Below are 23346 nucleotides of genomic sequence, written 5' to 3'. Positions count from 1 at the left end.
TATTAAAAAGTGAAATTTCTACTGCATGATGGTATGATGTGGTTAACTGAGGTTGAAAGGAAGTGTGGTTACCTCCACTGAACTTGTGCTGCTAGCTCCTGTCTCTGCTCTTGCTTCCCCCTCGCCTCTCTCCCCTGCCTCGGCTCCTTTCTTTCTCTACTAGATGATGCTTGGTGATGAAGAGGGAGAAAGAGGCTGAGCCCTATTTATGCTCATGGCTTAACTGAAAGCCTGAAAGGCTGTCATCTCTGGTGGGGAAGCAGTCCTTGGTGGGCTGATTTGGCCATTACCTCTGCAGCATTTCGCAGGGTGTACATGGCTGAAAAGGGGTCCTTGGTTGGTTATATGTTGGCTGACCTTGCAGCATCCTTTACTGATTTCTGGTGTTTTTGTGCTGCCTTGTACCCTAGCTCATTCATGAATTTTGTCTTCTTTTGCAGGTGCACACTAGAGGTGGCATTGTGGGGGCTGATTTCCGGACTATAACCGGTCTGGGTAGGGAAAGCAAGGGCTGTTACCTGCAGCTTGGCAGAGTATTAGCTGGAGGGGAGCCTGCTGGCTGGAGTTTGCTTCTTTCGGTCCAACACCCACTCGCATTTCTGCAAGGTATTGTTTCCCCTTCCCTTTCTTAATACACTTCTCTTGTTGTCTCTGTAAACGATTGAGGAGATCTAACGGCTGTTGAAACGAGTTGTCATAACAGCCGAGCTCTTCTTCATGTTTTGATCTTTCTCTCCAGATCACGGAGTTGCCGAGCTTGGTGCCGAACTGCCGAGCTTGGTACCGAACTGCCGAGCTTGGTGGCGAACTGCCGAGCTCGGTGCCGAACTGCCGTGCTTGGTGGCGAGCTATCACAATCCACCAACAGTCTCTATTCATGCAACAAATTCTCTTTCGTGCGCTTTGGCAGGAGTTGCGACTGGCCAACGAGGCTGTCTTCCCTAATGGTCTCGCCCTCCCGGCTCGTTTGAAAAAAAAAAAAACCCTGGGGCCAAGACGGCCCGGTGCCGGAGGCCAAAGTATTTGTTAGGGATTTCAAACTGTAATAGTGTAGTAGCTCGACTTTTAATTCGCCGTCAAAGATTGTAACTTTAGTTTGAGATTCTGAAAACTGTAATTTGTACCTTTTCTCAAGAAATAAAAATACTCTTTCATTCGTTAAATAAAAGCTGGTATTTATTTCTTAAGAATTCTCGAGAATCTAGGTCTCGGCTATTACATTCTACCCCCCTTAACAAAAATTTCGTCCCGAAATTTTGTCTCGGTTAGATAAAAAGCTGTGGGTACTTCTCTTTCATCTGGTCCTCGAGCTCCCACGTCGCCTCCTCGCGGCCGTGATGCCTCCATAGGACCTTCACTGTTACAATATTTTTATTTCTCAACTCTCTAACTTTTCTGTCCAGAATTGTTCCTGGCTTTTCTTCATAGCTCAAATCTGGTTCTAACACCATCTCTTCTTGGTGCACTATGTGTTTAGGGTCAAACACGTACTTCCTCAACTGTGATACATGAAACACATTATGAACATTCCCGAAACTTGGCGGAAGCGCTAATCTGTACGCCACAGGGCCGACTGTTTCTAGAATCTCGTAAGGTCCGATAAAACGCGGTTTCAGCTTGCCCTTGACGCCAAATCTGGTTATCCCTTTTGATGGGGATACTTTCAGAAAGACTTTGTCTCCTGCTTTAAACTGTAAATCCGTTCTGCGAGCATCTGCATAGGATTTTTGTCTATCTTGAGCTTCTTTGATTCTCCCTCGGATTTGTCGGACAATTTCTATCATTTCTTCTACCGAGTCCGGTCCGAGAATCCTTCTCTCACCAATTTCATCCCAGTAAAGTGGTGATCTACACTTTTTCCCATATAATGCCTCATATGGGGCCATGTCAATAGTTGTCTGGTAACTGTTGTTGTAGGCGAACTCTATAAGTGGAAGTACTGGCTCCCAGCTTACGCCACGGTCGAGCACTACGGCTCTTAACATATCTTCTAATGTCTGAATCGTCCCTTCGGACTGTCCGTCCGTCTGCGGATGGAATGCTGTGCTGAAATTCAGCTGAGTGCCTAACTCTCGCTGTAGGCTTATCCAAAACCTAGAAGTAAATTTTGAATCTCGATCTGAGGTGATCGTTACTGGGACACCATGTAAGCGTACGATTTCTCGCACGTAAATCTGTGCTAACTTGTCTGAACCGTATGTGATACGAATTGGTATGAAGTGAGCACTTTTGGTGAGACGATCTATAATCACCCAGATGGCAGTGTTTCCCCGCTGTGATTTTGGCAGCCCTGTCACAAAATCCATTGCTATATGCTCCCATTTCCATTCTGGAATCTCGAGAGGCTGCAACTTCCCATAGGGGCGTTGATGTAAGGCCTTCACTTGCTGGCAGGCCAGACATCGTTCTACAAACGAGGCTATGCTTCTCTTCATGCCATCCCACCAAAATTGCTTCTTCAAGTCCTGATACATCTTTGTACTTCCAGGGTGGGCAGTGTAGGGTGTCTCATGAGCTTCACTCATGATCTCGTTCCTAAGCGCCTCCTCGTTGGGTACGCATAATCTCCCTTTGAAGACGAGAGCATTATCCGCCTCTTCGCGGTAGTATTCCCCTTTTCCCGTCCTTACTCTGAGACGGATCTTTTCTAGAGCGTCATCGTCTCTCTGGGCTTCCACAATTCTGGCTCTTAAATCTGGTTCTACGACCAAGGTGGATATTCTGCTGTCCACTGTCCCCGGGGCTCTTACTATTTCCAGCCGCATCTTGGCGAATTCCCGGATAAGCTCTTCCTCTTGTGTGAGGAAAACAGCTGCTTGAGGCGCTGTCTTTCTGCTCAAAGCATCTGCTACTACATTGGCTTTGCCTGGGTGGTAGTTTATACCACAGTCGTAGTCTTTGACTAGTTCCAGCCATCTGCGCTGTCTCATATTCAGATCCTTCTGTTCGAAAAAGTATTTGAGACTCTTATGATCTGTGAAGATCTCACACCGAACTCCGTAGAGGTGATGTCTCCAAATCTTCAGCGCATGGACCACTGCTGCTAATTCCAGATCGTGCGTCGGATAGTTCAACTCGTGCGGCCTCAATTGGCGTGACGCATATGCTATCACCTTACCCCTCTGCATCAGCACGCACCCGAGTCCGACCTTCGATGCATCTGTATACACCACATAGTCGACTCCCGCCTCTGGTACGGCTAGCACCGGCGCTGTGGTCAACTTTTCCTTAAGCAATTGGAAACTTGCTTCACATTCTGGGGTCCAGTTGACTTTAACTCCTTTCTTGAGTTGTTGAGTCATCGGCCTGGCTATTTTAGAAAACCCCTCAATGAATCTTCGGTAGTATCCTGCCAGTCCTAGGAAACTTCGAATTTCATTGGGCGTTGCTGGTGACTGCCAACGTTGCACGGCTTCAACTTTAGCGGGGTCTACTCGGATCCCTTCTGCTGTCACTATGTGTCCAAGGAAATTCACTTCATTGAGCCAGAACTCACACTTGCTGAACTTAGCATAGAGTTTCTCGGCTCTTAACGTTTCCAAGGTGGCTCTCAAATGTTCCTCGTGTTCCTTTTCGTTCTTCGAATAGATGAGCACATCATCTATGAAGACCAGAACGAACTTGTCCAGGTACGGGTGGAACACGCGGTTCATTAGGTCCATGAACACAGCTGGAGCATTGGTAAGCCCAAAAGGCATTACCGTAAATTCATAATGGCCATATCTGGTGCGGAACGCAGTCTTTGGTATATCGTCTTGTCGAACTCTCAACTGGTGATAACCCGATCTCAAATCCATCTTCGAGAACACTCCAGCTCCTTGCAGCTGATCGAAGAGGTCGTCGATTCTCGGTAAAGGATACTTGTTCTTGAGGGTTATTTTGTTCAGCTCTCGATAGTCGATACACATCCTTAAGGTGCCATCTTTCTTCTTTACAAAAAGTACTGGTGCGCCCCACGGCGACACACTGGGTCGAATGAAGCCCAGGTCTAGTAGTTCCTGTAATTGCATTTTGAGTTCCTCTAACTCCCTTGGTGCCATTCTGTAAGGCGCCTTTGATATTGGAGCTGATCCTGGTTCCAGATCGATGCTGAACTCCAATTGCCTGTTTGGTGGCAAGCCTGGTAGCTTTTCTGGGAATACATCAGGATATTCTCGTACTATTGCCACGTCCTCAATTTTCTTGTCCTTTTTCTCTTCTTCGTTCAAAAAGACGAGGTATGCAGGGCATCCTTTCCTCATCATGGTTGTTGCTTGTAGGGCAGAAATAATCGATTTTCGTTTCCTCATGGAGATCCCATGAAACATTACGGGTTCTGTCCCAGGGTATTGTAGCGCTATCTGTCTCTCCTTACAACGGATTGTGGCGTAGTTCTCGGCTAACCAATCCATTCCTAGTATAATGTCGACGCTCCACATCAACATCACATGTAAGTTATGAGCTACTAGGTTCAGGTTTCCCATGGAAAATTTTATGTTTGAGCACGTTCGTGTGATATCTATCAGGCCTCCTACGGGTGAGGACACCCTCATACTATGTTCCATCACATCCGTAGGCAAGTTCAAAGTATCCACACAAGATGTTGATATAAAGGAGTGTGATGCACCGGTATCAAACAAAAGGGCGATTGGTATGTTGAGGAGAGTTCCCATACCTGCCAAATTGCCTTGCTCCCGTTTCCCTTCCTCGGCCCTGGCCTGCTTCTGCTGCAGTGCGAAGGCTCTTGCCTGTGGGGGAAGTCTCGGGCGTAGCTGTCGCTGAGGACGTGGTGCAGGGAGCATCGCATTCTCTCTCCTTGGTTCAACCTGGAGTGCCCGCAGTTGCGGACGCTGTCCTCCCATTCCAGTCGCCTTGCTCGGGCAGTTTCTGGCAAAATGTCCCTTCTGCCCGCAGTGGAAACATCCACCAGTCCCGGCCTTACACTCGCCGTCATGTCTCTTCGAGCATCTCGCACATAGAGGTGCCTGGGCTCCGCGCTCCGCAGCTGGAGTTGGGGCAGTTTGGTACCAACGGTTCTGCTGTGGCTTAGGGGCAAACTGTGGTTTCTTAGCATCAGTCGGGACTCGGTCTCCTTCCCATTTCCTCTTTTCTCGAGGGAACCGCTGCTGTGGCGGCGGTGGAGCAGTGGTGACATGTGTCGTCGGCCTCTCTTTGGGCATAGCTGCCTCAATGTCCAGGGCCCGGCCCAATGACTCGACATAAGACAGACCTCCATGACTGGCCAGAGCCATTCTTATTTCCGATCTCAGGCCAGTACAAAACTTTTCGGCCATTTTCTCGTCCGTGTCTACTAGTTCAGGCGCATAGCGTGACATGTCATAGAACAACCTATCGTACTCGGTCACTGTCATCTTTCCCTGTTTCAAACTGTAAAACTCCACCTCTTTGGCCTTGCGGTAGCTCTTGGGGATGTACTTGCCGTACAGCTCATTCTTAAACTCCTCCCAGGTCAGGTGCTCCAACTGTTCACGAGTCATAACTTTTCGCCTGGCTTCCCACCAGAAGTCGGCGGACTCAACCAGCTGAAACTTCACACATGAGAGTCGCTCTCTGTCGGTGCACCGAAGAAAATCAAAGATGCGCTCGATCGCACGCACCCAGGTCTCTGCTGCAGCAGGATTCCCCAGACCCTTGAACACAGGTGGGTTCTGTTTGAGAAATGTTTCTTCCACTCGCCTCTCCGGCACTGCAGGAGGCGGTGGTGGAGGAGGTGGCGGTTGTGCTCCTGCTCCCCCAGCCTGGTCTCTCCTAGGTACCTGCCCTGGTACTTGCGCGTACCTTCTCGGCCTGCCTGCTTGTCTTCTGGGAGGCATTCTGTTTATAACACGATATCAGTACTAGTTATTCACTTTCATCAATACGGAGTTCATATTTCCTTAGGATTCGTTTCACAACCCATGCATTCTCTTTCATGCATATGTTTAACAAAATCAAATAGGAGTCATAAAGTGGTACATCATATGCATTCATCATAAAGTGGGCAAATTGCCTCTCACGAGGTCTTAATATCTTTTACATATGACATCACTGCAGTTCTTACAAAAGAAAGGGAAACTAATCTACTAAGCTAGCACGGCTATGTCCCGCCTGACCGACCCCTACTCCAAGTCACTGTCGATCCACATCGGGTCGTCGTGGCTCGTCCCAGGGAGGGGCATCTCTATAGGTGACCATACCTCCTCCTCGCCCTTGGAGGCGACGACCGGCTGCGGGATCTCTGGGGCCATGCAAGGCGCCACTGGTACGTCGAGGTCGGAGACAAAATCCTTGTCCACATGCTTGGCGTAGTAGTATAGCCCCTTGTAGAACGCCTCATCTATTGGGTGGAGGGGCTGCTCCAACTCCTCGGGAAATGGCTCCATGGGTGGTGGAGGAATCTCTGGTGGTGGCTCGAGGGGCTGTGGAGGGTTGACCCCCACTATCTGGTCCGTGAGACTGCCAATCTGCGGCTCCTCGTCATCATCATCGTCCCCTACTATGTCCTCCTCGGGATCCTCCTCCTCGGGATCCTCCTCCTCTGGATCCTCCTCCTCTGGATCCTCCTCACTCTCTCCACCCCCGATACCGCTCTCTAACTGCTCAACCTCGTCGCTGGACCCCGACACATCTCCCATCTCTGCCCTACCTCTGCGACGGCCGGGAGCTCGGGACGACTGTCCCTCCTCGAACACTCCGTCTGCCGCCCGCATCAGGGCCAAAGGTGGCAGGCTACGGAACCGCTCACTCCCCGGGGCCTGCATGTCTGGCGGGGGCCCGTTCCCAAAGTGGAAACACCCTGCCGAGACTGCACTCAAGAAGCCCGGCATGTCTCCTATCGGCTCATAGGTCGGAGGCCGCGAAGAAGTGTACAACTGGGCTGTAGTCGCCATCCACCCCTGCCACTCCGGTGGGAACAACTCCACCAGTCTCACGATGCCCTCGTAGGGCTTCACCCCATTCCAATTCGCCTCCTCCCATAGCTTACCATAATGGGCGACGAATTCGGCGAGAGTGTCCCCATGACAACGCCGGTACGTCCTGTAGTAACGTACCACCGCATCTGGATCAGCACCTGTCCGGAGTGGGCGTCGGTGGGTAAAACGCTGTCGTGCCATCTCTACATAAAAGAAGAAAAGCCCTCAAAACGGCTCGTAACTGAAAGTATGCATATACAAGTATGCGAAAAGCTGTAAAAAGATGGTATGAACTGAGTCGTTGTCTCTCGAAGAGGTCGTACTAGGTTTGTCTGTGGCTATGTCTCATAACCGGCTGGTATACACATATATCTATATATGTACTATCTGTATGCTCAAAGGAATGGACTTCCTTTCTTTGCTGTTTATTGGTATTGCAACGATACTTTCTGGTTCGTTGTTGATTTTTTTTTTTTTTTTTTTTTGAAATTCTGTGGAATTAGGGGTTCTCCCTAACTGATGAGTTCAGTTGGTCTCGTCGCCGTGGAAGGCGGTAACAAGTTCTCATTCTGCTAATACTTGATTTTGCATGTCTCACCTAAGGTACTTCTCTAAAGCACTCTAGGTTCACATACATAGTCCCCATGACATCTATTCATTCATGTCAAGCTCATAAAACACAGATACAGTAAGCATATCTTATGCAAAGTATCAGCTATCACGTTGCATCTTGCAAGCATTTCAAATAAACATTTTCGTTCCCATAAGGGCTGTGAAAATTATTTTCTTTTTCTGAAAAAAAAACTTAGAAAATTTCATTTTCTTTCTCAAAATGGAAAAATATTTTCTTTCTTCAAAATTCTCTTTTCTGGACGAGCGGGCGTCGACCCCTGTTTCTGGTGCAGTTGATCGTGTCGAGCTGAGGTGTTGGGATCTTGTACTGATCATTCTGTTCACTTTCTAGCCTAGTGCTACTGTTCTGGACTGAGGCTTAGAAAGAAGGTTCTTGGGTCAGAGCGAAAGAAAAGTGCTCTGATACCACTCTGTCACGACCACAACTTCCTAGTCAAAGAAAGCGCAGCTATTTCGCGACTAACAATACTAAACTGTCTCAACACATCATCATAATTACTGAAATTAAGGAAATACTGTCTAAAAGTCATCAAGATAGCAAGTTATTACATCAGAGTGAAATGTGGGACATTGTCTTTACTGAGACAAAGCTAGGTCTATGCAGCGGAAGAGTTCCAAGACAAGTATAACATGTATGGAGACATACTACACTAGCTACCCTTCTTTTATTTTATCTTCAGTCCCAACACCTCCTCTGCCTCGATCGATCAACCTGCACATTAAGGAAAACAATATGCAGGGCTGAGTACTTGATATACTCAGTGGCTTATGCCGAAAACTGTTTTTCTTTTAATTGTCTGCCAAGCTGAGTGAACGCGGGGTTTTTTTCTGAAAACAAGTCCCGGTCACTAAAATCTGTTATTTCTTTCTGAAATAGACTGCAGTCTTTTAACTTTCTGATGATATACCATGTCAAGCTGTGTGAATCGGGAATGTGGCCACATTCCACGATCACTGGGTCGGCCAACCTGGCGCTAGCTCACGACCCCTAGACCGGCCAACCTTGCGCTAGCTCACGGTCCGTAAGTGTACACTAGTCCGAGTAGGATTTACTGACCTACTGGGACCCGAATTCGTTTTAACCATGAATGGCAATCACAAAATAAAACATGGCATGACAACTCATTCAAAAGTTCACACTTATTCTCATAGAGTTCTGTAAATAAAAAGGAAAGAAGCCCACACATAATGTAGGATAGAAAAGCCCACCTCGTTTGCTTAACCTTTTCAAACGGGTACTGTCTGACTTGAGATTTACTCGTCGAGCGACGACGTCCCTTTTCAAAAAAATAATGTACTTAAATTAGGCTTTGAGTAATCATTCAATCTTGCATGAATGCATGTCTAAGCGTGTGCTTATTGTTTTTAATTTCTGCCCTTCTAAAATTAGAAGTCTTAAATCTTTAATTAAAACGGTGATTTAATTTGTTCTGTAACCGGCTGACCCGTTCGGTATTAGAATTCTCGGATTATCTTAAGTATTTTAAGAAATACTTTCTGCGACTATTAAAGTCCGCTTTAAAAACCTCTCGCGAATTATTTCATCACGGCTTATAAATTCTCTTCTTCCGCGGCTTAGGAAATTTTATTCCATTAACTTCTTGGAATTGATTTAGGAGCATGGCTTCAACCAAGTAGATGGTACTGTACACATTCTCGGGCCCAGACTTAATCATCAGCCCACACTCTCCTTTTTTTCCCTTCTTTTGGGCCCAAAGTAAAATGGCCCAATTTAGATTTAATTAGGAGAGAACTCTTATCCCCCATCCGCATCGGCCCTTTTTCCTCTTTCAAAATTCCTAAATTTTGAGTATCAATCCCTAATTTCTCTATTCTCCACAAGTCGGCAGCTCCTCCGTCGTCCGATTCCAGCTCTCGGCAAGCATCATTGCCGCCGCTCCCTTCCGCGCGACGGAGAGTCATCGCCGGTTGCTCTCCGGCGTTCAGCAGTGTCGCCATCTATCGTAGAGAGATTCCCGAAACAGAGACGGATGAAATGGCACCAAGCTCGGCGGTTTCGCGCGGTCGCCGGAGAGAGGGAGGAGGCGTCACCTTCCAGCTCCGACTCTCCGTCGAGCAGGAGTTCTCCCAGTGGTTACCTCCGCCGGCGTGCTCGCTGCCGTCACCGCCCGTGAGCCACGCCGTCTCACCATCAGAGCAGCTGCTGTTTCGGAGGCAGCCCACAGCTTCTCCCGACGCCTCTCCGTCGTCACCGCCATCTCCGACAACCCCTAGAGCTAAGCCTTCTTTTAACTTGTTACTTAGCTTACGTTATGGTTCAAAACGGGAGAAGCTAAGTTCTCATTCTCCCTATGTTCTTGCGGTATAATCACTATGTTCAACCGATTATGTTTTGATTACCGCCCTGAGTTCTAATTACGGTATCCTAGCATGCTGGTGTTCACTATTAAAAAGTGAAATTTCTACTGCATGATGGTATGATGTGGTTAACTGAGGTTGAAAGGAAGTGTGGTTACCTCCACTGAACTTGTGCTGCTAGCTCCTGTCTCTGCTCTTGCTTCCCCCCCGCCTCTCTCCCCTGCCTCGGCTCCTTTCTTTCTCTACTAGATGATGCTTGGTGATGAAGAGGGAGAAAGAGGCTGAGCCCTATTTATGCTCATGGCTTAACTGAAAGCCTGAAAGGCTGTCATCTCTGGTGGGGAAGCAGTCCTTGGTGGGCTGATTTGGCCATTACCTCTGCAGCATTTCGCAGGGTGTACATGGCTGAAAAGGGGTCCTTGGTTGGTTATATGTTGGCTGACCTTGCAGCATCCTTTACTGATTTCTGGTGTTTTTGTGCTGCCTTGTACCCTAGCTCATTCATGAATTTTGTCTTCTTTTGCAGGTGCACACTAGAGGTGGCATTGTGGGGGCTGATTTCCGGACTATAACCGGTCTGGGTAGGGAAAGCAAGGGCTGTTACCTGCAGCTTGGCAGAGTATTAGCTGGAGGGGAGCCTGCTGGCTGGAGTTTGCTTCTTTCGGTCCAACACCCACTCGCATTTCTGCAAGGTATTGTTTCCCCTTCCCTTTCTTAATACACTTCTCTTGTTGTCTCTGTAAACGATTGAGGAGATCTAACGGCTGTTGAAACGAGTTGTCATAACAGCCGAGCTCTTCTTCATGTTTTGATCTTTCTCTCCAGATCACGGAGTTGCCGAGCTTGGTGCCGAACTGCCGAGCTTGGTACCGAACTGCCGAGCTTGGTGGCGAACTGCCGAGCTTGGTACCGAACTGCCGAGCTTGGTGGCGAACTGCCGAGCTCGGTGCCGAACTGCCGTGCTTGGTGGCGAGCTATCACAATCCACCAACAGTCTCTATTCATGCAACAAATTCTCTTTCGTGCGCTTTGGCAGGAGTTGCGACTGGCCAACGAGGCTGTCTTCCCTCGTGGTCTCGCCCTCCCGGCTCGTTTGAAAAAAAAAAAAACCCTGGGGCCGAGACGGCCCGGTGCCGGAGGCCAAAGTATTTGTTAGGGATTTCAAACTGTAATAGTGTAGTAGCTCGACTTTTAATTCGCCGTCAAAGATTGTAACTTTAGTTTGAGATTCTGAAAACTGTAATTTGTACCTTTTCTCAAGAAATAAAAATACTCTTTCATTCGTTAAATAAAAGCTGGTATTTATTTCTTAAGAATTCTCGAGAATCTAGGTCTCGGCTATTACATCAAGTTATTTCTCTTTCTCCTAGATAAGCATCCTCAAAGAAATTTGAACATATATAACACACACAAGATTGGTTGCAATTTTAGTAAACCGCGCAGAAAAAGACATATATTAACAATTAAAACTATTATTATCAAAACAAAAACAAAAAGATCAGTCTAGGATCATGACAAGGAAAACTGTAGTTTCTGAAATAAATAATCAGTTGCAAAGAAAAACCCAAAGACAAGTATCAGATCAGCAGCCTACATGTAGAATCTCGCAGTCCCAGGAACGACAGGAGTGGGTGCGGGCGCCTTTTGAGCTAAAGACCGGAACTGTTCACAATCCTTGGCTCCGATGTTAGTAAACTCGTTAATGAGTGTCGTGATGTACCCAGCCAAGTTGTTCCTGAATTCCATCGAGCAGCTCTTGTCGCCCTCGTCCACATCCTGAACGCCCCCTTTCACGAGACACCCCACCTGAGCTCCATCCGTGTAGGCTCTGCACGACACCAGGATATCTCGTGCACGCTTGCAGTAGTGGCCCACGACGTATGCCTCAAAATGCTACAGTAGCCAGAATGCAAATCAGATACACCAGAACAATAGATAGAGATTAAGTAACATGATGAGATAAGTAAAGATTCGGTCTTTACCTTCGGAGGCCTTCTCATGCTGTACACCATCGTCTGCAAGGTATACATGAAAGTCCTCTCGTTGTAGTCCAATGACTTCTCTTCACCATGCTTGGTGCCACCCAAATTCGCATAACCTGGCTCGTTGAAATAGGGTTTGGCATTCAAAATCAACCCTTGAATCGAGACCAGAACTTGCAACATCGTTGAAACTCCAGAAATCCATTTCTCCTGGCCGTTACCACCCCAGGTATTGAGAAGGCTCAAGCATACTTTTCCACAATTGTACAAATTGGGATTCAGACGAAGGCCGCCAGAATGGTAATGGACTTTCTGTCAACAATAGAATCGAGTAAGTAACTACTACCATATTGACATCACAGCACGTTTGCACGAAGAAACTTACCGGAGGAACATTGGGATAATTGCTGGGAAACATTACGTCGAAGAAGAAGAGACAATCATGGTATGGAGTTCCCTCGGCTCCTATAATGACCGCTCTCAAAAGATCCATCCTTGATTCGTACGCCCGCACAAAGATCGTATCTGTTGGAGTAACAGCACAAGAATGCACGGAGATGGTACATTCACAATAACCGAAACAAACATGAGAAAATGGTGGCATAAATATATAAAATAAACATAGTGTATATGACTCTGACTAACAAGAGTAGGATCATCCAAAACTCAGAAAATATTCAATGTGCTAAATTAACAGTCAAAAACATGAAATATACTGCACACTCGGTGCACGAAAAATTCAATATCAACCTGGCAAGTCTTTTTCCAATATCTTCCATTCTTCTTGTATTCTCTTCGCCCAGTTCTTTTGTGCCTGCACCAGATGATATTAATTAAATTACAGAAAAAAGCAAAGTCAAAACACCACAACACGCACATCCCCGATCCGAACTTAGATCAGACAAGAGAGGAAGGGATAAAAGGATAAAAAATGCACGCACCAATCTTGCTGAGGGAGCATGTTTGGCGAAGTGGTGATCCGAATAATCGTCAACAATATCGAAGCTCTTGAAAGATACATAGTCCCGTTGTATCTCATCCGCACTTCTCTTATCTACTCTGGCAGAAGGTGGTGTCATATGGTTGTTAGAGTAATCTGGCACTATGGGCGTATATGCAATTCCAGTTGTAAATGTAGACGGGGCAATAGGAGGTTCTGAGATTTGCAGGGGTGGATTTGACCACATAGGCACGTGCATTCCCACTCCCGGTGCACTAGCATGCATGTTTAGAGTTGGATAGCCGCTGCTGTGATAACTACTTCCATACATTTTTGCTGAAGAAAAAGAATTGGTTGAACTTGCATTGACACGCGACCTTTTGCTTGTCCTTGAAGATGGTAAACTACTACCAGGAGGCAGGGAACCACCAGGGTATTTCCAAGCAAAATAATCTGTACTGCTACTGGAAGGAGTCGCAGTTTTTTTTACATTGGGACCAATCCCAGACCACGGTTTCTGGCTCGCTGCTTGACCACCCATCCTTGATTTCGATGTTGTCCGACCACCAGCCTGAATTTTGGATTGCAACGGTTGGTGCACATACGAGTCTTGAGAAATATGAGCATCGTTAAACTCATATTGTGAAGTTGAACTAGCTGATAACCAAGGAAATGGTGCTTCAACTCCAGACGGAATATTCATATGATCAAAATGTGATTCCAAGACTGCGGAATCATCATATACTATGTCATCATAATATTTATCCATGAAGTCATCCTCTCCGGAAGAGAAATTAGGATTGAAATCATCAACAGTTTCATGCTTTGACTTCGGAGTATCACTTCCAGATCCGTCAATCGTTAAATTACGAAGGCTCGGCGAAGAATCCAACAAAGCTTCCTGCACATCAGGATTAAAGTAAATATACATTTATAGATATATAGAGAGGGGGGGGATAAAGTTATAGCTGTATGTGTTAGTGAGAACTCTGAAGTACCTTGCCTTTGCCTTTCCCCTCAAAGTGCAACACTTCGGCATCATCTTCTTCGAGGTCGACATCTATTATTTCATTAGAAATCACCTTCTGCAAGTTTGGAATTTTGGAGGTTAAGACATGATATTTAGAAAATTATTAACAGAGATATATAAAAAATTAAAAACAACGGCAGCACAGCCAAATTGAAAATCTCACATTCACTGTTTATTAGCATATGATATATTTGAATGTAGTGCAAAGAAGGATGTCTAAAAGATAACACATGGAGTGCAAGAATGTGCAAGAATTGTGCGACGCCATAACAGGAAACCTAAGCCAATTTAGACAAATGGGATTGCGATATGTCTAAATTGGGAAATTGAATATATAACCAAAAGTACATTAAACCGTACCAAACACCTACCATTTTAGGTACATTGCATGCTATGACAAATCTTCAGGTGAATCTATTGATAAAAATCTATTGGAAGAGTGTGCAATGCCTGTTAGCTAGCAATAAGGTAAACTAATTAGATTCAAACACCCGGTTTTTCCACTACAGCAAGTACAGCTTAATCCCACCACCAATCGATATGCAATGCCACGTGGCTTCAGAAGTTGCCCACGAGAAAGTTAATACAGGCACCATATCTAGATATAGACGGAAACTTTCATAACATGACCAAAAAAAAAGCAAAGAAAGCGGAGAATCTCTCAAAGGTGTCAATATAATGGCTGAGAAAGACAACCATTCCTCACAACCAAGTGATCCTACAGCGACTTGATCAAAAAAATGTCCGGATACGACGAAGATGATATAAAGAATTTTCGATTTTGAACGTGGTAAACAGATAGGAATGAACTCACAAAAGCACTAAACAAGACAGAAACATTTATAGATTTATCATCCTATTAATATCAATTAGCCACATACAACTCAGCATTTACTAGAATTCAAGCAAAAAAACAGCTCAGATAATCTCAATTCTGAAAATTAATTCCCTTAACCAATAGAACAAACCATCAACAACAAAACCCTAGCAAATTACAACACAAATTGAATAGCAAATGAAAAACAATCTTAAACCTCTTTCTTCTTCGAAGATTTCGACCTCGAGCCGCGATTGATCGAAGAAGGCGGAGGAGGTATCTCCATAACATCATCGACATCATCTTCAAACACCGACGACGAAAACACCCTTTTCCTGACCATCATAAGCATCAACACAAAAAATCAAAAAGTCATGAAAACCCAAGAGAAAAAATTATTACTTGTTGCTCTGGGCGACGTATCGGGAGACCGGCGTCGGCGACTCCATTGAGATCGGCTCCGAGAAAACAAAACACAAACACAAAAATTGAGGAAATGAAACTAGGGCCGGAGGTATATGCGACGGAGTGATGAAATTCGATGAAATTCTCTTATGAAAGACGGTTCAATTTCACCCCGTTGTTAAAGGAATCACGAATTAAGAAGGAAAAGAGGGATAGATAGATTTACAAGGAGATTTGAAGATGGGAAATTGATATAAAATAGGTAGGAAATTTCAATAAAAAGATGTGCAACAGAAGAAGTTATGCTGTGAAGAGAAACCTGTTGTCTTAAGTAGAGAGTGAGAGAGGACAGAGAGGGGTTTTCTTTGTGGGCTTCGCGCCCACTTTATCAGTTCGGATCATCTCTGTAATCTTCATTGCAAGGAAAAAAGGAAAAGAAATGAAAAAAGGACTCTTGGCTTTCTTGTATATTTAATTGTGTGATTATTGGTTATTCTAAATTAATGTGTATGCTAAATGTGTGTATGGTGTTTGATTATTTGATAATAAATTGATGTGAAATTACTCTAATATTGAATTGATTGGTGTTAATACTTTTGTGGGTGGAATACGTCTGATAAAACCGTGATTAGTCTTATGTATTGTTCATAGACTGAGACGAATTGACCTAGTAGACGAAATTCGTGTAATTCGATCTTGTATAATTTATCAAGCGTTGTTTGCATGTGTGTGTGTTTCGGCGATTGAAAAAGATTGTAGACTGCACTGCGATTGTGTGTTGTGCGTGATGGATCGGAATTTATGGTTGCATGCAGGATGTTCCAAAAGTCGTTGGTGAATGGATGGTGGGTTATGTAAGTCATGTGTCGTATTCCCATGTGATCACAAATTGATCGTATTTATAGAGAAGAGAAATCAACTCACAACTTTATTGCGAGTTTTAATGCAAAATTGACATCAGAATTAATATTACTTGTGATCTTGAAGTATATTGTTAATTTATGATTGAATGGTTGTGTCTTATTTAGAGTATGTTTATTGATAATATTGAAGTATATTGTGAATTTATGATCATATGATTGTGTTTGATTTAGAGTTTGTTTAAACATTAAGGTGTTACTCTTTTATCTATATACGAAAACATGTAATGTTTTCAAATTCCGAGGGTAACGTGAAGACGAGTTAATAGTGAGTATCAAAGAGTGAAGGGACCCAATCGCAGGAAGCGGTAATTTGACTGTTTGTGTGCATATGGATGATATGGAAGCGGATTTCAGTGTTATGAATTATTTTAAAGCATTCAAATGATGAAATAACGGGAGTGGATATTGATCATAGTTGTCAATAAGAGAATCACGTGGCAGACTTCATTGCGAGTTTTAGCGGGAAATCGACATCTGAGTTAATGGTACTGGATGAGATTTCAAGTAGGTTTTTAATTTATTATTGAATGATTGCACCTAATGCAATGGGGTAAGTTTAAACGTAAAGACGTTACCATTTTTTCTATAGAAAAAACACTCTTTTTTGTTTGTTTCCAATTTGAGAGTAACGAGAATACGGGTCTCGAAGTGAGTGCGCAACGTCGGAAGATATGGATAAATTGTTTTGTTAATTATCTTTGCGTTAACATTGTAGACAATGTCGAGCAATACATAATACTCTTTCTGTCACACAAAAGGAGTAAAAATTTAGCAGTCTGGACATATTGCCACGTTATGTATCCAAGTTAATCACAATTTGTCACGTTATGTGTCCAAGTTAATCACAATTACAATAAAAGAGAAATAATACTTCTACAATTGTAATTATTTGTAATTGATCACATGACAATATATTTATTCAAACCACTTAATTTTTATTTTCGACAAAATAAAAAGTAGTCTCGCTTTTTATTCTCACAAGTCACAACAATATCATATTTCTATTTTTTTAAATGGCAAATTGACTTTTTTAGTCTCACAACAATGATATCATATTTCTACTTTAAAAAATGGTAAATTGATGCTCACAAGAATGATACTCACATTTCCATCTTTAAAAATGGAAAATTGTCATTAATACCTCAACTATTTTTGTCTAACTTCATCATTATTCGAATTACTTTCTGTATCTGCATGAATATAGTCAATTACATTTCACAAAAGTTTCTAAAATCTGCTGTCACCCTCATCCCTAAAGTATAACAAATTCACCGACTGGAGATAGGGCGTCATTACTATATTTTGCTAAAGAATATTTATAGAAATCATAACTTATGGAACATTAAAATACACTATTTTAGCCCCCTAAAATACACATAATGAGATGCAGCATCAATTTTAATAGAATTGGTTGACAAATTTTCAATTATTACTAGTTATCGGAATTGTAGACTCTAAATTATCACCATCTAATTCAAATGCAATTCTGAAGTGCTACAAATTTAATTGACTCATAATATGATTTTGTGACTCACTTTACCCCGAATTTCATATGATGCAGAAATATGATGCCACAATCAAGCTTGTAACTTTTTTTGTAGAAAGAGCTATATAAATTGATTTTATGACAGTTGAAGCATTATTATTAATATTATTATTATAACAATAATTAATCTATTATAAACTTTTTTTAATAAATTATAATTTTCTCAATTATACTTCGGGCCTTTTCAAACTGCTTCAATTTGGGCCTTCTGAAGCCCAGTATAAAGACCATGGGGTGTTATTAGTAGCAGATTGACACAAATAAAAGAGAAATTTCGGAATATGGGTTTAAATTCGCTGACCTTTCGAGATAAGGGATTCAATTCGCTTACCTTTCGAAATATGGGTCCGAGACATGCGAATTTTTCGGAATAAGGGTTTTACACCTTTTTATATTTATTCTCTCCATTTTTCTTATTATTTCCCTTCCAATAATTATAGATTTACTAAACTATCCTTTAACCCATCTCTCAAAAATTTCATTTTACCTCCCTCCAAACGATTTGCGCTCTACTCTTTAAAGTCAATCTTCTCTCAAATTCCCACGTTCACTCCGCCTCCGCTGATACAAAAATAAGGAATGAATGATTCTTAAAATGTCCATAACAATATATATAAAAGTTAAGAATTGCAGAAAAAAATGAACTAATTTCATCCTATTAATTCTATTAATCATGCGCTTCAAATTTGATATTAAACCTCTGAATTTCTCCTACTTCTCATTGGAAAATTGCAGATCATTCTTCCTAATTGGTTTTGCTGCCTCTGTTTTATTAGAATTGCACAAACAAATCAATTACAAGAACTAATAAGATTACACGAACAGATCAAATACATCAAAATTAGAAAACGAAAAAAAGACGTCAAATACAAAACCGCATAATTTGAGAGAGAAGATTGACTTTTAAGAGTGGAGCGCAAATCGTTTGGAGGGAGGTAAAATGAAATTTTTGAGAGATGGGTTAAAGGATAGTTTAGTAAATCTATAATTATTGGAAGGGAAATAATAAGAAAAATGGAGAGAATAAATATAAAAAGGTGTAAAACCCTTATTCCGAAAAATTCGCATGTCTCGGACCCATATTTCGAAAGGTAAGCGAATTGAATCCCTTATCTCGAAAGGTCAGCGAATTTAAACCCATATTCCGAAATTTCTCCAAATAAAACGACGTGTGCAGAATTTTTTATTTTTGGATGTGAATTTTGCGATAAATAAGACATTGTGAATATGATTCCAAGTTTCCAACACGTAAGGCCAGACGTGAATCCACAAATGTGTCAGGTTTTAGAGATCTCTAAGGATAAAAAAGTAAATTACAAATATTTACTTTTTCATTTATCTTCTCAAAAAAAAATCATTATAGTACAGTACTTTTTGAAAATGTAACGAACAGGTAAGTTTAAAATTGCAAATAAGCTTAACTTACTTTTTTTTCAAAATTAAAAAAAGTTTAATACCTTCTCAATAACTTTTCTATTAGAAAAATAAATTTGTATGATAATTAATTTTATTTATCTCTTCATCTACTCTGACTTAGAGACGGGCTATTTCAAGGTTGGTTCAAGTCAATTCGGATCAGATTCACTTTATAAGACCAGAGATTTTCACTTTTTTTAAAATCCCACAAATAAAATGAACAATTCCTTTACCTCTATTAATTCATTAAACACAAGATCAACATTCCAATCTAACATCTCTTGATATATTTAAAACATATTTATTGATGATAGTAATTGAGAACGTAACTTCAAGACTGGTGAGATGCCCAATCGACCCAATTGGTCTCACTTCCAACACGAGGAATGCTATTGACTCTCGAGTATAAGTCGACTTTGAAATTAGCCCCACAAATCACGCCTTCGCTGTCGACCCTCGGCATCGCCCTCAGCTTATGCATCGGATGTTCGAAGCTCATAAGCCCCGCTTCGCTATGAAATATGCATCCTAAACGAGTAGTGCTATTTAGTCATATTATGATCGACAATAAAGTGTTTTTTTCTTTCAATATTTCAATATTATCTCATGATAAAAGTAATGATTCTACCTGTGGGGAATGGTGCAAACGATTTTGCGCAACCGGCTTTAATCACATCCAAATCATCGGAAATCACCACTGAACCATCGGCGGCAATACCCCAATATAGTTTTACTCCACCGTTGGATCCCTAACAAAATTATCATTTTGATCATGATCAAGCCTAAATACACGAACTTTCACAAATTCTGATTTTGCATATAAATTAAAATTAGGCAAAAAATATTTTCGATTTTCGATGATTAACGTCATGACTAATTAAGTTACAAATTATTGTCATCGTGACCAGCTATAAAGTACCTCAGACTGTCAGACATCCACCCACATTTCTAATACATTTAGAAATCAGTGTATTTAACTATCTAAAAATAAGAATCTAATTAAAGATAATTAATTAGTAGTAGTAGTATAAAATTACCAGGGCAGTAAAAACAGTTCCAACTTTGGTGTCGTAAAGAACAAAGGCAAAGGGGCCATCAAGATCCTTGATGACCTGGTCGGCCGTGAAAGAAATGAAAGAACTTCATAGTAGAGAATAAACTGTAGACAATATTTGCAGAAATGTATTTCTTATTTTTTTATGATGTTTGTCAAGACTCCGATGAAGCATATATACACATCTCTAGAATTACAAAGGACACATAATTATTTCTCATTAACATCATAAGGAATTGCAACAGACACGACAGTTATTTCTTTCTCTTCTCATCTTCTGTAGGCAACTTAACATCTTCTTCGCACAACTCGCTAACACGCCCCCTCAAACCGAGAGCCGATTGCGAGATTACACCAAGTTTCTCTCGTAGTCGGATGAAGGTTTGTCGAGCCAACGGTTTTGTTAAAATGTCTGCAACCTGATCCATTGTCGGGACGTGCCGGAGTTCAATTTCTTTGGCCAAGACTTTATCACGAACAAAATGAATATCAATCTCAATGTGCTTTGTTCTAGCATGTAGAATTGGATTTGATGCCAGTGCTATAGCACTTTGATTATCCACCCAGACCACAGCTGATTCATCATTCTTGATTTTAAGCTCACTAAGAAGAGAATGCATCCATGTTACTTCAGAAACAACATGGGCTAAGCTCCGATACTCAGCTTCAGTACTTGATCGAGCAACAACAGATTGTTTCTTCGCACACCACGCCACCAAGTTGCAACCATGATACGTACAATACCCGGTTGTGGATCGCCTATCATCAAGATCAGCGGCCCAATCCGAATCTGAAAAACCAACAATCTTTCCACTGGACTTCTGTATATGAATTCCATAGTCAATTGTTCCCGCCAAATATCTCAGAATCCGTTTCACTGCTCGCCAATGAGTGTCCAATGGAGCAGACATGTATTGGCTAACTTTATTTACAGCAAAACTTATATCCGGTCTTGTAATAGCAGCATATTGCAGCGCCCCGACTGTGCTTCTATATATCCTCTGATCCGGGACAGGTTCTCCTATTGCCTTGCTCAGATCACAGTTAGACACCATAGGAGTTGGACATCCTTTGGCAGTTTCCATATTCACTTTCTTTAAAAGATCTTTGATATAAGAAGATTGGCATAGATGAAGACCACGATCAGTTTTGAGAACTTCAATGCCAAGAAACAGATTCACCTCCCCAAGCTCTTTTAAAGAGAAGTGAGAGTTCAACTTAGTTATGACTTTGTTGATAGAGGTTTGGTTGTTTCCAGTGACAAGCATATCATCAACATAAATGAGCACATAAACAACATCCTGGCCTTGAATCCTGAAGAACAGAGAAGCGTCTGATTTGGATTGAGTAAAACCAAGGGTAACGAGCACAGAATGAACAGTAAAGAACCAAGCCCGAGAGGCTTGCTTGAGCCCATATATGGCCTTATTCAACTTGCAAACAAGGTGAGGACCCCCTTGTTCAAAACCAATAGGCTGACGCATGTATATATCCTCCTTAAGGTTGCCATTGAGAAAAGCATTATTTACGTCTAAGTGAGTAACATCCCATCCACAAGAAACTGCAATGCTTAGTATCATTCTTATGGTAGCGGGCTTGACAACAGGACTAAAGGTTTCGTTGAAATCAAAACCAGGAAGTTGAGAAAACCCTTGAGCTACGAGTCTAGCTTTGTGCATAGCAATGGAGCCATCAATATGTTTCTTTAGCTTAAAAACCCATGTACATCCAATGAGGTTTTTGCCCGGTGGAAGAGGGGTCAAAGTCCAAGTGTGATTTTTTAGTAAAGCAAGGAACTCACGGAGCATAGCTTCCTTCCAAATGGGAATCAATAAGGCTTCCAAGGCAGACCTAGGAGTGAGAAATGGGGAGAGAAAAACAGTAAGCAACTTTGGCTTAAAAATACCAGCCTTTGCTCTTGTTATCATATGATGATTAGACTGAACTTGTGGTGGACAAGATATATGGGCAGAAGAAGAAGACTCAGAGGATACAGAGGAGTCAGTAGAGGAAATATGTGGCCTAGAATGTGAAGATGAAGTGTTAATGGGAGTATCAGATTCAGGATCATATGAAGTGGTGTAAGGAGAAGTATTATGTCTGATGGGAGAAGTGTCATGAGGATGCTCAATGATAGGAGAAGTGTTATGAGGATTATGGATGATAGGAGAATTATCAGGAGGATTCTGAATGACAGGAGATGGAGAAGAATCAGTGATAGGTGGAGGTGGTGAGATAAAAGATGTGGTAGGTGGAGGGACCACTGATGAAGATTGTGGTGGAGCAGCAGGTTTAAAGGGAAAAATGGATTCATCAAAGACAATATCTCGAGTAATGATGAGTTTCCCTTGAGGAAGAAGAGCTTTGTATCCCTTATGAGAGGGGCTGTAGCCAAGAAAAGTAGCCGGGGCAGATCTGTATTGAAGCTTATTGCTATTGTAAGGACGGGTAAAGGGATAGCAAAGGCAGCCAAAAACACGAAGAGTGGAATAATCTGGCTTGATGAGATAGACTGCAGTTAAAAACGCATCATCCCAAAATTTTTGTGGCAAAGCAGATTCAGCTAAGAGAGATAACCCAACTTCAACAATATGTCTATGTTTCCGTTCGGCTAGACCGTTCTGTTGAGGGGTGTATGGACAAGAAACCCTATGGATAATCCCTGACTCCTTGAGAAAAGATGTAAGAGCTTGATACTCACCTCCCCAATCTGTTTGAAGAATCTTAATTTTTCTTGAGCAAAGATTTTCTGCCATGGCTTTGAATTGTTTAAAGGTTGAGAATACATCACTTTTATTTTTGAGAAGATATACCCAAGTGAATCTAGTGTAATGATCAATAAATGAAACATAGTAAACAAAACCGTTCCTAGATATCTCAAGAGAAGGACCCCAAAGATCACTATGAATCATTTGAAGAGGAGCAGAATATTCAGATTGAGACAAAGAATAGGGTAGTCTGTGAGATTTTGAGAGACAACATGATGGACAGAGAGAAACAGATTTCATTGATGTAAAGGAAACATTACAACTATTTAGCGCAGTTTTAACAACATCTAGAGCTGGATGTCCGAGTCTCTTATGCCACAAGTCAAGACTAGAGCTAACAGATCTAGAAGCTGAAGCAGAAAAAGAGGTGGATCCTAGAGATGTGGTGTGCACAGAAAGTGAACCCTTGTCTTGTTTGAAGGAAAAGCTGGGGCTACTGCCTCTCTTGATCGGTGGTTGCTTAACAAGGAAGTGATAAAGGCCGTGATCAAGGGTTCCCTGCAGGACGACCTCCTTGGATACCTGATCTTTGACAAAACAGATTGAAGGATGAAATTCAAAGAACACATTATTGTCTTTGGCAAATTGGGAAACACTAAGAAGATTTTTGGTGATATTTG

The 23346-nt window shown here is 42.4% G+C and overlaps 2 protein-coding genes across 3 annotated transcripts; both read right to left on the bottom strand.

Moving 5' to 3' along the window:
• Positions 1-1495: 1495 nt before the first annotated feature.
• On the bottom strand, positions 1496-5813 carry LOC121777809. The gene is made up of 4 exons (XM_042175163.1): positions 3945-5813; positions 3535-3866; positions 2473-2832; positions 1496-1499 (listed from the first exon to the last, which is right to left on the bottom strand). The coding sequence occupies exons 1-4, from the start codon at positions 5811-5813 to the stop codon at positions 1496-1498; spliced, it is 2565 nt and encodes an 854-aa protein (XP_042031097.1).
• Positions 5814-11297: 5484 nt separating this feature from the next.
• On the bottom strand, positions 11298-15453 carry LOC121775948 (probable ubiquitin-conjugating enzyme E2 26). Of its 2 annotated transcripts, none has more exons than XM_042173054.1 (8): positions 15017-15453; positions 14832-14949; positions 13766-13852; positions 12769-13668; positions 12578-12641; positions 12213-12352; positions 11828-12139; positions 11298-11738 (listed from the first exon to the last, which is right to left on the bottom strand). In XM_042173054.1, exons 1-8 carry the CDS (start codon positions 15061-15063, stop codon positions 11436-11438), a joined length of 1971 nt encoding a protein of 656 aa, XP_042028988.1. In that variant the 5' UTR covers positions 15064-15453; the 3' UTR covers positions 11298-11435. The 2 variants fall into 2 exon arrangements, with proteins under 2 accessions (XP_042028988.1, XP_042028989.1); XM_042173055.1 differs by having other exon boundaries at positions 14832-14943; positions 15017-15452.
• Between the last annotated feature and the right edge of the window lie 7893 nt (positions 15454-23346).

Source organism: Salvia splendens, chromosome 18 (assembly GCF_004379255.2).
Source record: "Salvia splendens isolate huo1 chromosome 18, SspV2, whole genome shotgun sequence".
Taxonomy (NCBI): Eukaryota; Viridiplantae; Streptophyta; class Magnoliopsida; order Lamiales; family Lamiaceae; genus Salvia; species Salvia splendens.
The sequence above is the reverse complement of the archived record's forward strand: the minus strand, read 5'-3'. Positions and strand labels throughout refer to the sequence as shown.